Source organism: Terrapene carolina, unplaced genomic scaffold (assembly GCF_002925995.2).
Source record: "Terrapene carolina triunguis isolate 2854851 unplaced genomic scaffold, T_m_triunguis-2.0 Scaffold580, whole genome shotgun sequence".
Taxonomy (NCBI): Eukaryota; Metazoa; Chordata; order Testudines; family Emydidae; genus Terrapene; species Terrapene triunguis.
In genome coordinates this window covers 6736102-6751586 of record NW_020664931.1, presented here as the reverse complement: position 1 = coordinate 6751586, position 15485 = coordinate 6736102, and the positions used below count along the sequence as shown (strand labels likewise).

The 15485-nt window shown below is 38.8% G+C and overlaps 1 protein-coding gene across 1 annotated transcript in view; it reads left to right on the top strand.

The window, feature by feature from the left end:
• CTNND2 (catenin delta 2) overlaps positions 1–15485 on the top strand; it is a 731680-nt gene that overhangs the window by 236322 nt on the left and 479873 nt on the right. Inside the window, exon 5 of the mRNA XM_029913318.1 lies at positions 7363–7909. Within this exon, the coding sequence (XP_029769178.1) occupies positions 7363–7909 (547 nt within the window). The remainder of the gene's footprint in view (positions 1–7362; positions 7910–15485) is intronic.

Genomic DNA, 15485 nt, shown 5'->3' with positions numbered 1-15485 from the left:
GACTTCAGCTACGTTATTCACGTAGCTGAAGTTGCGTATCTTAGTTCGAACTGGGGGGTTAGTGTGGACCAGCCCCTAGTTACCTTCAAGGGTTTTACTTCTTAGTGCTTACACTGTGTAGATTAGAATTTTATATGAAATATATATATGCAGGGCTCACCATAGCAGCCATATATCAAAGACAAATCTGATAACTTTTTAATTTTCTTTTCTTTTCTTTCTTTTTTTTCTTTTTTGGTGATCAAGATAACAATAGTTTGAAGTGGCTTTAGTTTTTTTGGTGAAGTGTGGTTTCTCTGAGCTTTATTCCTCAAATCTTTTCACCGAGATCCCAAATGATCTGTTGTTTGCCTAATGAGCTAGATTTGTAACTCTGCACAGATAGATAGATAGATAGATGTGGACAGACAAATGTATTCCTGTTGGTCAGTTTGTTCCAGTACAGTTTTGTCATCCGCTATCTTTTATGTCTTCCCTTTGCTAAATTACCCACAAGTCGTTTTATTAGCAAGTAGTTTTGGGTCAACTTAATGTTTCTTTGTTGTAGTTATTATTCATCTAGAGCTGTCTGACCAGAATAAGCCTTGTGCACACAAGATTTTCAACAGCGCAGGTTTTTAGCTGTGTGACAGACACGCAACACTTAGAGTATTTGAACCATTGAGTCCAAATCAATACCCAGGAATTTCCATGTGGATACAAAGCTCTGTTGGCCAATATCAACACCTACCTTTCTCTCTCACCTGTCTAAACATGGAACAGAAAGTTTTGTTTTTCACAGCTCTATTAATGTTCTCACAGAGTCTATTACTAAGAGTGAAAAATATAAAATAAGGGTAGGAAGACATCAACAATAAACTGTATACAATGAGCTACAGTTTCATGGACACACAAACAGGCATTTGTTTAGAAATCTGATTCTTGGGTATTAAGTAACCTGTTTTGTGCAAGCAGAAGGTAGGCCCTCTGAATTATTTTTTCCTACTGTGCCCATAGGCAGACAAGAGCAAGAGGATTCAACAACCTCCTAGCTTCCTATCAAATTCCAGTTTGTATTCGTCTAGTTTCAACTTACAGCCATTGGATCATGTTATCTTCTAGATTGAAAGCCTATTATTAAATATTTGTTCTCCATGTAGATACTTAACCTTCTCTTAGTTGAGCTAAATATACGGCATGATTTCTAATCCTTTAATCTTTCTCATGGCTCTTCTCTGAGCCCTCTCCAGTTTATCTACATCCTCCTTGAATTGTAGGGACCAGAACTGGAAATGATATTCCAGCAGTGGTCACACCAGTGCCAAATCAGAGGTAAAATAACGTCTCTGCTCCTACTTGAGATTCCCCTGTTTATGCACCCGAGGATCGCATTAGCCCTTTTGACCACAGCATCACACTGTGCATTACAGACTCCAACGAGAGACTGCTGAGCTGGAATTGATATGCAAACTAGACACAATCAACTCAGGGTTAAATAGGGATTGGGAATGGCTGAGCCATTACAAACATTGAATCTATCTCCCCTTGTAAGTACTCTCACACTTGCTTCTTATCAAACTGTCTGTACTGGGCTATCTTGATTATCACTTCAAAAGTTTTTTTTCTCTTACTTAATTGGCCTCTCAGAGTTGGTAAGACAACTCCCACCTGTTCATGCTCTCTGTATGTGTGTATATATATCTCCTCAATGTTTCACTCTATATGCATCCGAAGAAGTGGGTTGTAGCCCACGAAAGCTTATGCTCTAATAAATTTGTTAGTCTCTAAGGTGCCACAAGTACTCCTGTTCTTTTTGAGCATCACACTGGCTGCTCATGTTCAGCTGATTACCCACCACAACCCCCCTGTCATTTTAAAATCATAGCTTCTCAGGATAGAAGTCTGCCTTCCTGTACATATGTCCCACATTCTTTGTTCCTAGACGTATACATTTAAATTTGGTTGTATTAAAACACATATTGTTTGCTTGTGCTAAGTTAACCAAGCAATCCGGATTGTTCTGTGTCAGTGACTTGTCCCTTCTCATCCTAGTAGCTCTTTTCTGCACCTATTCCAGATTGAATTCATATTTCTTTAAAACGGAAAACCAGAACTGCACACAATATTCCAGCTGAGATCTTACCAGTGCCTTGTATAATGGTAATAATAACACTTCCCTGTCTCTACTGGAAATAACTCACCTAATGCATTCTAAGGTGGCATTAGCCTTTTTCACAGGTGCATCACATTGGTGGCTCATATTCTTCCTGTGATCAACCAATACACACAGGTCTTTCTCATCCTCTGTCTCTTCCAACTGATATGTCCCCAGCTTGTAATTCTTGTTGTTGGTTCCTATGTGCAAGACCTTGCACTAGTAGATTTCATCCCATTTCTATTACTCCAGTCTTTAAGATTGTCCAAATCTTGTAGGATATTTCCATCCTTCTTCATGCTGGCAATACCTCCCAACTTTGTGTCATCCACAAATTTTATTAGCACACTACCACTTTACATGCCAAGATCATTAATTCAAATGTTAAAGATTGGTCTGAAGACTGATCCTTGAGGAACTCCATCAGTAACCTCTTTCTAGTCTGACAATTCAGCATGAGCCATTATACTCTCCCCTTTAAATAAGTCCCTTACCCACCTTTTGATTCTTGTATAAACCTTCCTCCTCTCCAATTTAACTATAATTTCCGATGTGGAACTGTATTAAATGTGCTACTGAAATCCAGGTAGATTAGAGGTACTGCAATGTCTTTGTCTAGAAAATCACTTATCTTCTCAAAGAAAGAGATCAGGTTGGTCTCGCACGATCTACCCTTTGTAAAACCATATGGTATTTTATGCCAATTTATCTCTATGTCCTTAACTATTCTCTCTTTCAAAATTTGTTCCACGACCTTGCATACAATTGAGGTCGAATGAATGGGCCTGTAGTTTCCCAGATCACTTTTTTGTTCCTTTCTTAAATATAGTTTCTCTCTTTCTAATTCTCCAATTATAGGGTAAAACCCCCAAATTTGTGGATTCATTAAAAATTCTTGCTATGGGGCTTGCAATTTCATGTGCCAGTTCCTTTAATATTCTTGGATGGAGATTATCCAGGCTCCCCGAGTTGGTCGCATTAAACCGTTTGAATTTTGTTTCCACCTTGGATGTGGTCATTTTTACTTACTTATCGTCGTTTAGCCTCCATTAGCTGCCCTGCCACTGCCCCTGAGCTCCTCATTACCCCTATTAAAACCTGAGGCAAAGTATTCATTTAGGTGTTGGACTGTACCTAGATTATCTTTAATCTCCACCCCAACCTCAGTGCTTTGTGGTCCCACTTCTTTTTTCCTACTGTGCAACCTGGACTGTTGAACTGCTGAGTTCCCTAACTCTCGAGCCTGGGCTGCCTTTTACACTGCTTTCCTGTCAGAACAGCCATTGCTAGCCTGCCCATGCACAGCCACTAGCAAGTAAAATCACTCCCAGATTTTTACATGAATGGTCTCCCAGCCATCCATGAAGAGATGCAGAGTGACACCCATATATCTCCAGCCCCAGCCTTGCACCCCAGAAATGTGTGTATTGCACTGTCCAGCACACTGCTGAACAGTGCAAGCTCATAGATAGTCTGTCATTCCAACATTGGGAATCATTGTATGGACCAGCTTTGCTGTCTCAAGAGAAGTTCCCCTTGCACTTCAATCCATATACACACTGAATCCAGATAAAACAATAAAACAAGTTTATTAACTAGAGAAAGATGGATTTAAAGTGATTTACAAGTGATAAGGCATAAAAGTCAGAGTTGGTTATAAAAGAAATAAACAGATAAACAGACAAGCTAATTTCTAGACTTTACCAAGGCGAATAGGTTTAAAAGCAAAAAGCTTTCTCTCACCCAAAAGCTTTCAGCAGTCTGTACTGGCTGGAAAACCTCCGGGCCAGGACCATTCTCCCCATTTCAATTATGCTTCCTTTAGTCTTTGAATCGATCTTGCTGCCATGAGTAGAGATGGGTGGAGGAGAGGTAATCTGTGTGTAGTGAGTTCTCCATTCTCATACCTTTTTACCATCTTTGAGGATTATCCCCCACTGGGGTGTAGACAAAACAGTTCTCTGTGTACATGAGATTCTAAACGTCTTTCAGGTGAACTGTAAATATCTTTGTTTACAGTCTCCTCTGCTGATGAATGGTTGCTTCAGCAGTTAATATTTTTTTAACACCTGTGGTCAGTTCTTTGTTGTCCCTGAGGAGCTAGTCTATGGGCATTCCCCAGAATTACAACATATTTCAGTAACAAACATATAGTAAACTCTCATAGCTCCAGAGACAATGTTGATGCACACATTTTATCAGGACAATGATGTTCAGTAGATTATGAGTTTTCAAATGATACCTCACAAGGTATACTTTGCACAAAATATATCATAACCATATAAAAGACACTTAGGTCCACGGTGTCACATGGTATACAGGATGTCACACCTACCACTGGATCCTTGCCAGTAGACTTCAGAGACCTAACCAATCTTAGAGTAAAGTCTTGAATTTGTCTTCCTTGGACTGTTGGAGAACTCTTTGTGGGCAAGCTAAATTTTCATACAGATTGGGTCAAGCTGCCATCCACAGTTGTGTCCCATACATTTCTTGGTTCCCTTGAACCTGCTGGATTTTTAAAGGTATCTTCCACAGTTTACACATCGAGGACCTGGTATTGATTGGAAACTTCTAGTGGTGTGGAAACATGAAAACTATACTTTTGCCAAATACAACATTGCAAATTCAGCTGCAGTTTGGACTTTCTTATCTCTTTAAGCAGAGATGGAGTATAGTGCAGGATAAAACTAGCTTTTAAAAATATTTGATATAATAAATAAGGCCATATATTTCTGATTTTTCTTAGTAGTGTTATAATGGATTGGCTGTTTAACCAGAATAATAAACATATTTGTGGATTTATGTTTAATGTTGTGGTCTTCTAACTGATGTCAGTCAGTGGGATTTTATAATTTCAAGATAATTGAAAAACAAGGGACCTGTAGTTATTATCCCTGCTGTCCATTGACTTCTTGGGCTTTGTATGGTGAATTGACTGCAGCATTTTTCCTGTGGTTTCAGTAGTTTTTACAAGTCCAGATCTTGCATTTTTAGTAAGTGAAGCAATTTTCTGATAATCTGAAATCCATGAGACTTTGATTTTGTCAATTCTCTTGTGAAAGGACTCCATGTTCTGGGCTCTGGGCACCTTAGCAACTGTACTATTAACTACTATGCCTACTACCTTTCTGAAGTACAAAGCTGAAAAGTCCTTTGAAACACATGATTTGTGTGATAATATTGCTTATACCCTCTTATTACCAATACCTAGATAAAAATATATTAGAATATTCTTCCCAACACTAAATAAAGCACACATAATCAGGGGAGGAACCCCAGCTATACAAGAGAAGTAAAAATAACTGTAAAATTTTGCTGGAGGGGAGCTCACAGACAATGCAAACTTACACCAACTTGTACTGATCATCCTTTATTTCTTTCCTCATACAATGGGCCAAATTCATCCAGGAGGTAACTCACTGAAATTAATTGAGTGAAAATAAATAGAGTTGTATACCAGGGATAAATTGGCTCCTTTTTTGTTTCACTTGCTTGCATACAGGACATTATTTAAAAAAACAAACGAACAAACAAACAACACCCTCCCTCCCAGTGTACTAATAAAAGTAATACATATACAAAGCAATACAATTTTTTGAAGTTCATTGTTAGAGAATTTAGGATTGTTTCACATATTAAAATAAAAGTATTTGCAGTATTTTTTTTAAAAAAGCTGTCTCTTTGCTAAATACATTTTTGACTGAATTGAAAAAAATCCAAAAAGCATTGATTGGAATGTTTCAAATTGCACTATCAACTTCCAGGATTTGGAGCACTGTTGAAGGTTTCAAGTAATCCTCTGCATGATGGGGGGGGGGGAGACGGAGGAGAGAATGTATTTGAAACAAGAGAGTGTCTTGCAACAGAATGCTCAGCTATCTCTCACTCCAGGGTGCTGTTATTAGAGGATTTTAATGTTACCAGATTAACAGCCACAGATGATCTCTTGAGCCTAAGATCCCTGATAAAAATTGGAATGCTGTCTATGTATGGAGATAAGAGTGTACATTCTATTCTTTGCTGTTCCAGAAGGGGCTCAGGCACATAATTGAAATTTTTAACAGGTAGCATCTGCTGAGTATTCTCTCTCTGTGTCTAAATTACAAGACTTAAGGAAAACTTTGTGCTGCACTACATGCTGCTAGGAAGATCTAAGACCTCCTGTGCAGAAGTGGCTGACAATGTACTGTTTTCATTCGAATGCAAATTTCTCTCTGGATGGGATTCAGGGAAAGTACCCACCCCCTCTACAGCTCCACCCCTGCCCTCCTTTTCTTTTGTGCCTTGTAAATAAATAAGAAGCAACTGCCTTTCTCTCTGAAGACACAGCTGCAGGGGGCTCTTAAAGGGAGAGAGAGAGAAAAGACACACACACAGAGGCACTGAGAGAGAGAAGAGAAGGAAAGAGATGTGGAGCTGGGTTTTCACACGCTAGGAAGGGTGACATTTTTGTTCTGCTTTTTTCATATCTTCGGTTTCAATTGCAGCATTTCTCTGTACTGGAAAGCATAATTCCTTTACAACTGCAAGAGTCTGATTTGAAAGTCTACATCTCTTTTTAAAATGTATTTATTTATTTCAAATGGCAGAACTCAGTCTGTGTGGTGGCAGCAGCAGCAGCAAATTCTGAGGAGTGTATTATTCTGGCTAGTCTCCTCTTATAACAAGGATGTTAATTGCTTTTCAGTGAAGAAAGTTTGTCAGCTAAAATGGTTCTTGAACGCCTGTGCTTTTTTTAGTGAGCTAACATGGGGAGTATAAACAAAATAAAAGTTTGAAATGGTGCTGTTTAAAAAAAATCTCCAGACTAAATGTTTTGGTGGATGAACTGTAAATATTTCATTGTGTTTCAGGACAAGAAACTGTTTAATAACAATATCCAACAATTGTATAAAAATAAAATATGCATTAAACCAGATATCAACTTGAATGGTAAAGGGGACTTTTTAATGTTTTGGACTTGAATTGTGAAATATTTTCTCTTAAAGGACAAAAATGTTTTAGCAGATTAGTCTGTTAATCCTAAAGGCATTTGTTTCAAACCTTATTAAGGTCATAAAAGGGTTTTTGTTTGGTTTGGTTTGGTTTTTTTCTGTAGCACTGGATTCTCTATAGAAGAGGGGTTAAATTTTGCAAGGCTGGTTTTAAAATGTATTGAACTCCTGTCCTGTTTTTCTTTTCTGTCTCTCTCTTTCTGACGGTTCTGTTTTCTTTCCTCGGTACAGGGCACAACTAGTCGAACAGCTCATTTAGCTGGATCCGAACCTTCTCAGTCAAGAGAGTCCTTTGTGCCAAGCCATGGGAGCGCGTTCCATTTGCCTGATTCCCAGCATTCTTCAACACTTTATTACTCCAGCTCCACTCTGCCAGCCCAGAGAGTGAGCTCCCCGCTGTCCATGCAGCAGGTGGGCTCTCCAACCAAGCTCCAGCGGGTGGGTTCAGCATCGGAGAGCGCTGGATACAGCACCACGCAGCGGGTCTCTTCTCCCAAGCAGTCTCCAAGCCGGCTAGCCAAGTCTTACAGCACCAGCTCACCAATCAATATTGTTGTGTCTTCAGCAGGACTTTCTCCTTCCCCAATTCGTGTGACGTCTCCACCCACCATCCAGTCTAATATTTCCTCCTCTCCTATACATCAGCTAAGCTCCACCATTGGCACTTATGCTACTCTGTCTCCTACCAAACGGCTGGTCCACACATCAGATCAGTACAGCAAGCATTCCCAGGAACTATATGCCACTGCTACCCTACAGAGACCTGGCACCCTAGCAGGTAAATGAAGCCAATCTCTCATCGTTAACTCTTTAAGTGCTTTGTTCATTGTCTGCATGGACAGTCTGTGTTAGTGTTAAAATGTTTTTATATTTGGCTTACATTTACACGAATAAGGGAGGAAAAAGATTAATTCAGGAACTCTGATCTCTAAATATATATTGTTTTAAAAATTGTGTTTTAAATGTATCTGTTACAAGCAATGTATCCATATAGCAGCAGCTGCATATAAGACAATTAAATAATAAATACAAGACATTAAGGGGTTAGGAAGATTAAAGAATTTGGAGGGTCTTTTTGAAAACTACCTTATGAGTGAGAATTGTGGTTTCAGTTCAGTCACTAGTAAGCTGTAACCCTTATAAAAAAAAACACTCCTCTTTACTCATATTGATTCATCTGATCTTTTAAATATTAGTTAAATCTTTTGTTGAGAAGGTTAAGGGACTTACAGCATTAAACACTGAAATCCTGTTTTTTAACCACAATCAAAGTATTGAACATTCCACCACAATAAGTTATTCTCTACCCCCACCCCCTCCCTTTTTTAACAAAATCCTCACAAAAGGGAATGCCCTTTCCTTGAACTGATGTGATTAGGTGTAATTGACAATTTCTGCACTACTTTTTAGCTGAAATTTCAAATATGCTAGATTATACTGAATTATATGTGATGGCTGTGTGGTATTTACTATGCATTATGGAACAAGCAGGAATCACCAGTTTCATTTCTTCAGGAAGCATAAACTTTAAGCCAGATCCTGAAATTGTGAGGCTGTTTTGTCTTCTAAATCACCTAACTAGAGATCTGAATCGCTTTCAATGGTGAATTTTTGTTCTGTCTTAAAATCATTTGAGTTTCATTGCTATAGTAACAGCTACTGTGCTCATATGTTCTCTTGTCTGACATAAATAGATAACTTTGAAGATAAACAGGATACATACAAGGATTTGCAGTATATATCAGGCAGGTTACCCAAGTGCCCTTTTGCAATTAATTCCCCTTACCCTCCTCCACCACCAAAAACTGTCAGCATCATAATATGCAACTCTAGTGTTATGCTGTCCAAAAAATTAGGTTAAATTAAGTGACAGTTAGGAGATGGTCCTAGCTTCTTGTTCTGTTTTCCTAAAAGTTATTTGGAAAATCTCCTGTAAAAGCATTGAATCAAAGGAGTCCAGCTAGCAGAAGAACCAGAGTTTATAGCATTTAATTTCTAGGTTTAGTATGCCTAAAAGTTTTCATCAGTAGGGTTAACTGAATAAGGTCCAAATAGAGAACTTTGGACAACTTGAACACTATTGCTGTCAAATACTCTTTATTCCTTTCACAGATGATGTGGTATTATGCTTAGATACAGGATGGATCAGGTAATATCTTTTATTGGACCAACTTCTGTTGGTGAGAGAGACAAGATTTTGAGTTTACATAGAGCTCTTTTTCAGGTGGTATTATGCTTAGCAGTTATAAGAATTTATACACACACACACCTCTGGAGTGGCTCCCTCTCTCCACAAATCTCAAGAAAAGACACTTCTGTCCAAGGCATACAATATCCCATTATAAAATATTGTTATAAATATGTTAAAACTTTCCAATATTTTGTATTTTAGACTGTTTAATTTTTATGGAGTAAGAAAATTGTTCTATAAAATTTAAATAAGCATGGAAGAAACTGCCAATGTCAGCAGGTCAAAGGGTAAATTTTGTTTAAAATTGTTTGTCACTTGTAAGTCTGATCATCAATATTCTTCTGGCTTTCCTATTATTTACAACCAATCTGTAAAGTGGTGATCTTTACCCATAGGTAGGGCCCTACCAAATTCACAGTCCATTTTGGTCAATTTCATGTTCTTAGGGTTTTAAAAATCATAAATTTCATGATTTCAATTATTTAAATCTGCAATGTCAGGGTGTTGTAGTTGTAAGGGTCCTGACCCAAAAAGGAATTGTGGGGGGTCACAGGGTTATTGTAGGGGGGTTGTGATACTGCTACCCTTACTTCTGCACTGTTGCTTGCGATGGCACTGCCTTCAGAGCTGGGTAGCTAGAGAGCGGCGGCTGCTGGCCAGGATCCCAGCTCTGAAGGCAGTGCCCTGCCAGCAGCAGCACAGAAGTGAGGGTGGCAATGCCATACCATGCCACCCTTACTTCTGCGCTGCTGCCTGCAGAGCTGGGGCTCAGTCAGCAGCTGCCACTCTCTGGCCACCTAGCTCTAAAGGCAGCAGCGCAGAAGTAAGGGTGGCACGGTATGGCATTGCCACCCTTACTTCTGTGCTGCTGCTGGCAGGGGGCTGCCTTCAAAGCTGGGCACCTGGCCAACAGCCGCTGCTCTCTGGCTGCCCAGCGCTGAAGGCAGCACAGAAGTAAGAGTGACAATACCATGACCCCCCTAAAATAACCTTGTGACCCCCCTGCAACTGCCTTTTGGATCAGGACCCCCTATTTGAGAAATGCTAGTATCACATGTAAGAGCACACAAAAGACCAGATTTCATGGTGGGAGACCAGATTTCACAGTCCGTGATGCGTTTTTGATGGCTATGAATTTGATAGGGCCCTACCCATAGACGTTCTAAAGAAGTCTCTATTATCTCCTCTTACTCACCTTAATAGCTGGTGAGCTTTGTAGCGTGCTAATCGTCCTTGAGGTATGAAGGCATCTTCTATAGCCTATCAACAGTGTAGGGGGAGAGGGATAGCTCAGGGGTTTGAGCATTGGCCCGCTAAATCCAGGGCTGTGAGTTCAATCCTTGAGGGGGCCATTTAGGGATCTGGGGCAAAAATCTATCTGGGGCTTGGTCCTGCTTTGGACAGGAAGTTGAACTACATGACCTGCTGAGGTCCCTTCCAACCCTGATATTCTATGAACACCGCTCCTTTGTTGGCCAGATGGTTTGGTGTCAAGGGGTAATAAGCAACTCCCACCCTCAGGGTCTGCGCACCAGCACAGTGACCCCAGAACAGAGATAATTCCTATGGCCCTGACTCCCTAAGATACAGCATTACACTGCCTTCTGGATTGATAAACCAATAGTGGCTATACATATATTTTTAAGGGTTTCTTGTACACCTGACTCTCAAAAAGTTGGAACCAAAAGACACTGGTATCTATATTTGTCTTAAATTTTTTAAAAATACATTTTCATTGTGCTAGCCAGATCTAAATATAGGTATTAAAAACAAGCAAATTTTGGACCTACAATACTGCAAAGGGAAAAGGACATTTTTAAAACAAGTCATTTATTAAGCCTTAAAGGTGGCCTGGAAATGAGAACATGGGCTTGCTTCCACCCTGCCCCCCCGTTTTCTTCTTTATGATGTATAAAGAAGTCCTGAATATTTTGTGTGTGTGTGTGTGTCAAAAAAGTGTTGTGACGTTCCCCTCTGGTGTTATCTAGACCAGTGATCTGGTAGGTCATTCCAATCCTTGACTCTAGGAGCCAGACTTACCCTGCTCTGCTGTGAGAACCCACACTCCTGGGCTGTTCACGCACAGCCTCTGGCATGTAAGCTGCTCCCAGCTACTTGCAACCGAATTATATCAGCCAATATCTCCAGTCCCAGACACAACCCTAGGAACCTCTGTATTGCAGCGTCCAGTTATGCCTGCTGGACGCTGCAAGCTTATGAGTTCATCAATTTAATAAAGAAATTTATATTTACCAGGCTTGTTATCCCAAGGGGAGTCTCTGACATGCTTCAAACCAAACATACTGCTTCAGGTAGAACAAACAAATGTATTAACTATGAAAGATAGATTTTAAGTGATTATAAGTCAAAGCATAACAAGTCGGATTTGGTCAAAGGAAATAAAAACAAAACGCATTCTAAGCTGATCTTATCACTTTCAATGCCCTTACCAACTTAGATGATTCTCACCACAGGCTGGCTAGTTGCCCTTCAGCCAGGCTCTCCCCTTTGATCGGTGTTTCAGTCGCTTGGTGGTGATGTCTGTAGATGGAGGTGGAAGAAAGAGGAAGAGCATGGTAAACGTGTCTCCCTTTTATCATGTTCTTTCTTCTCTCTTGGCTTTGCCCACCCGCCCCCTGCCCTGCACTTCAGAGTCAGGTGAGCATTACCTCATTGCAGTTCCAACCTGACCAAAGGAAGGGGGGTGATTCATTCGAGAGTCCCACAGATCCTTTCTTGTTGCTTAGGCCAGTGTCCTTTGTTCCCGTGAGGCTGGGCTGGGTTTGTCCCATACACGCCCTGATGAGGTGTGAACTGCCCCTCTGCTTCTGGAGAGTTTTTGCCTGGGCTTGCTTTAAGCCATGAGGACACATTTTAAGCCTCATAACTATATACATGAAATTACAACCTATAACATTACTATAATATTACTGTAACAATGATTACTATACCATTACCATAACAACAATGCTCAGTGCATCATGGGCCTTCCGAAAACACCCGACATGACAAACTTTGCATTAGATACCACACAATTATATTATAAAGATGAACATGGGGTACTGGGTGTTCCCCGAAGTACAGAATGTCAAAGGTGTATTTCTGGTTTGTTTTTTTACATTAGAAGTTCATGTCTTTCAGAACTACAGGAAGACAGTATAGTGCCTTGTAAAGTAGTGAAATTATATCTCAAGAAACTGAAAACAGAGCAAGGCTTTTTTTTCTTTCTTATCTTAACACTTATTTAACTCCAATAAAATGACTAATTAACACTTGACATAGGATATCTTTGTTCAAGTTAAAACAACACCATCTCCTCAACTAATGTCAGAGGGTTCACAATGTACATCCCTCTGATGATCCAGAAATGTCCCAGCCAAAGCAGACTTGACATTCCTGTTTTGTTGTTTGTTTTTTTATCTTATAAATAGACTTCTCTGTGGGAGGAGTAGAGGAACTGTTAGTTCTTATTTGTAAAAAGTAGCAAAACCATAAACTCATTTAAAAAAAATCATATGCAGGACATCTTTAAGAGGTTGGCAGTGCCCTTTTAGTTCTTGGAACCATGTCTCTCTTTTCATTCCTTGTTCACTGCCACCAGTCACAAGATATGGTGTATCCACTCCTGAGGAATCCTGATGTTAGCAAACTACTTACTGATAGCTCTGGCCATGTCTCTTGGTTTGTCACATGGTTAGGCTCCCTTTGTGTAAACTATTTTTTGGCATTATGGTCTTTAGATGTACCATCTGACTGAAGGAACGTGCATGCTATTATGTGTCTGAGAATAAGGCTTTATGTCAGTTCTTCATCACAGCCCTTTTATGCTGAACAGGTACTTTGTGTTTTTGATTTAGGATTCTACCATTGAAGTGTTTGTTGTGTCAGTTCTTCTTTTAGGCTTTGCAGTGTCACATACAGTATTTGTTGAAAGGCTTTTTATATTGATGCTTCTGTGTATCTTATGGGATCTGCTTTGATGATGTGATCACATTTATTCATCAGCTTTAATTTATTTCATTTGTAGATTTAAAATGTGGGCACAGTACTTGGGGCTCACTTTGCTTAATATTAAGTTGTAATTGTAGGTATATATTATCACCTTTAAGTATACAACGCCAATAAGCTGTGACTTTGTAGAACAATATGAATCTTTTGCAGAAAAAATCCATATTCATGCAAATAATAGTGAATACAAATATGTGTTGGTTACCAAATAACATGGTGTTTGCAGTTTGCACCAGTGTTAATTGATTAACTGATTTATTGATGAAAACAGCTGGTTATGAAAGTGAATCAAGCACAAATGAGTTTAGAGAATATAATAGGTGGGAGCCCTTTACAGTTTTACATATGCATTATAATTGAATTTTTTAGGTTGGAACTAAAATATTTTTGTGCCCTTTAGAGGTACCATTAGTCAAGTCACTTCCAAGGTAGCATAGTATAAAACAAAAAAGTTACAAAGAGCATTTAGATTTCACTAAAAATGTGCAAATTTACACATTGCCCCCAAACGTGACTGAGTTAGTTTGCATGCAACATAGTATGCTGACAAAATTACAATTCCTATTGAGTTTAATAATATTAATTTATCTCAAAGAATAGAAAGTAGCAGTTCTTAAATAGACTGTTATACCATCAATTAAAATAATAATTTAAAACAAATACATAGACACATATGTATTAGTTAATTGAGTATCCACGTACTAAGAAATGTTTTTGATTCTTTTAGGATGAACTCTTGCATGAGAGCTTTCAGGCTAAATCCTATTGTTGGGCAGATCAAATTATGGATTCTCATGGTTGTGCACCATAGCTCTGTGAATAAGCAGAGTCCTGAAAATCTAGCTGAGTCATTCTTGACATCAGCACAGTTCATGCTTTTGAAGAAGATTCCAGATTTGCACTGCTTCAAAACCAATAGTACTAATTGTTCAACTAATAATAGTCATCCCTGTGTCTAGGACTAATTTCAAGATTGTGATGTTGGTGTTGGATGCCAAACACAGAACAGGAACATAGTTCTTCTCTTAAATGATTTTAACAAAGATTTCATCCTGATCAGCACTAACATATGAAGAGCATCCACATTACATTATAGAGGATAAAAAATATAAATGTAGGAAAAATCTTCTTCAATGGGCAGGTTATTCCATATTTGCCCATTATGCATTTTCTTCTGAAGCATCTGTCACTGGCCACAGAGACGTGATGCTAGTCTAGATAAACCACTGCTCTGATCCAGTATAACAATTCCTATGTCTATGCTGATGCTAGAAGACCTGGGATATAACAGATAATCTAAAAGATTATTCCACATTGGATTATTCCAGGCAATGTATTATAATAGAAAGTCATATTAAATGCAAACAAAATGTTCAAAGATTGTGTAGCTCCAGTGCTGGACTTGCTATCAAGTTATCATTATGTACACCAACTGGCTAGGTTCCAAAAGAGAGCATTAAAGTATTGCAGCATTTTGTAGAATGATGCATGCATGTTAGTTAAGTGAAAGGAGTATTACACAGCTGCTTTTCAGCTCTAAGATGCTACTTGGGCTGTATGATGTCACTAGTAACTGTGATGTACCATATTAAAATGTCATCTGTGGCATGCCGGATATTTCATTCCTATGCAGGTATAATTCCTAAAAATTCCAAACCCCAGTGTTCGTGTTTTGGATAAGTAATATTTTATTCAATTGTGTTCATATATACATGGTATTAAAAACTATAAAAAGGAAAGCCATTTGCTCTTATATATCAAAATAAATAATAACAAATATATTGTATAATTTTAATGTATTCATATTAAGAAGTGCTTCTTATCTTTGGAAAACTTAGCAGATTGGTCTGATACAAATGAATCTGTTTCAAGATATTAGGGCCCTATCCAGCTCCCTCCCTCACCTCTCCTCTCAATGATATCTCCCTTTGTATTCCCTCCCACACACATCTCCTTGCCATGGCATGTAGGACCCTAACCTCCCATTGAAGTCCATGGAAGAAAAGGATTCTTATTCACCAGTGAGTGTTATATCAGGCCCTTAGTCTCTACTGTTTTTGGATGAGAAATACATATTTCCCAATTACCATATTTATTAAAATGATCCAGAAATGATATCATAAATAAAATAAAATAAAAATAATCCAGAATGTGT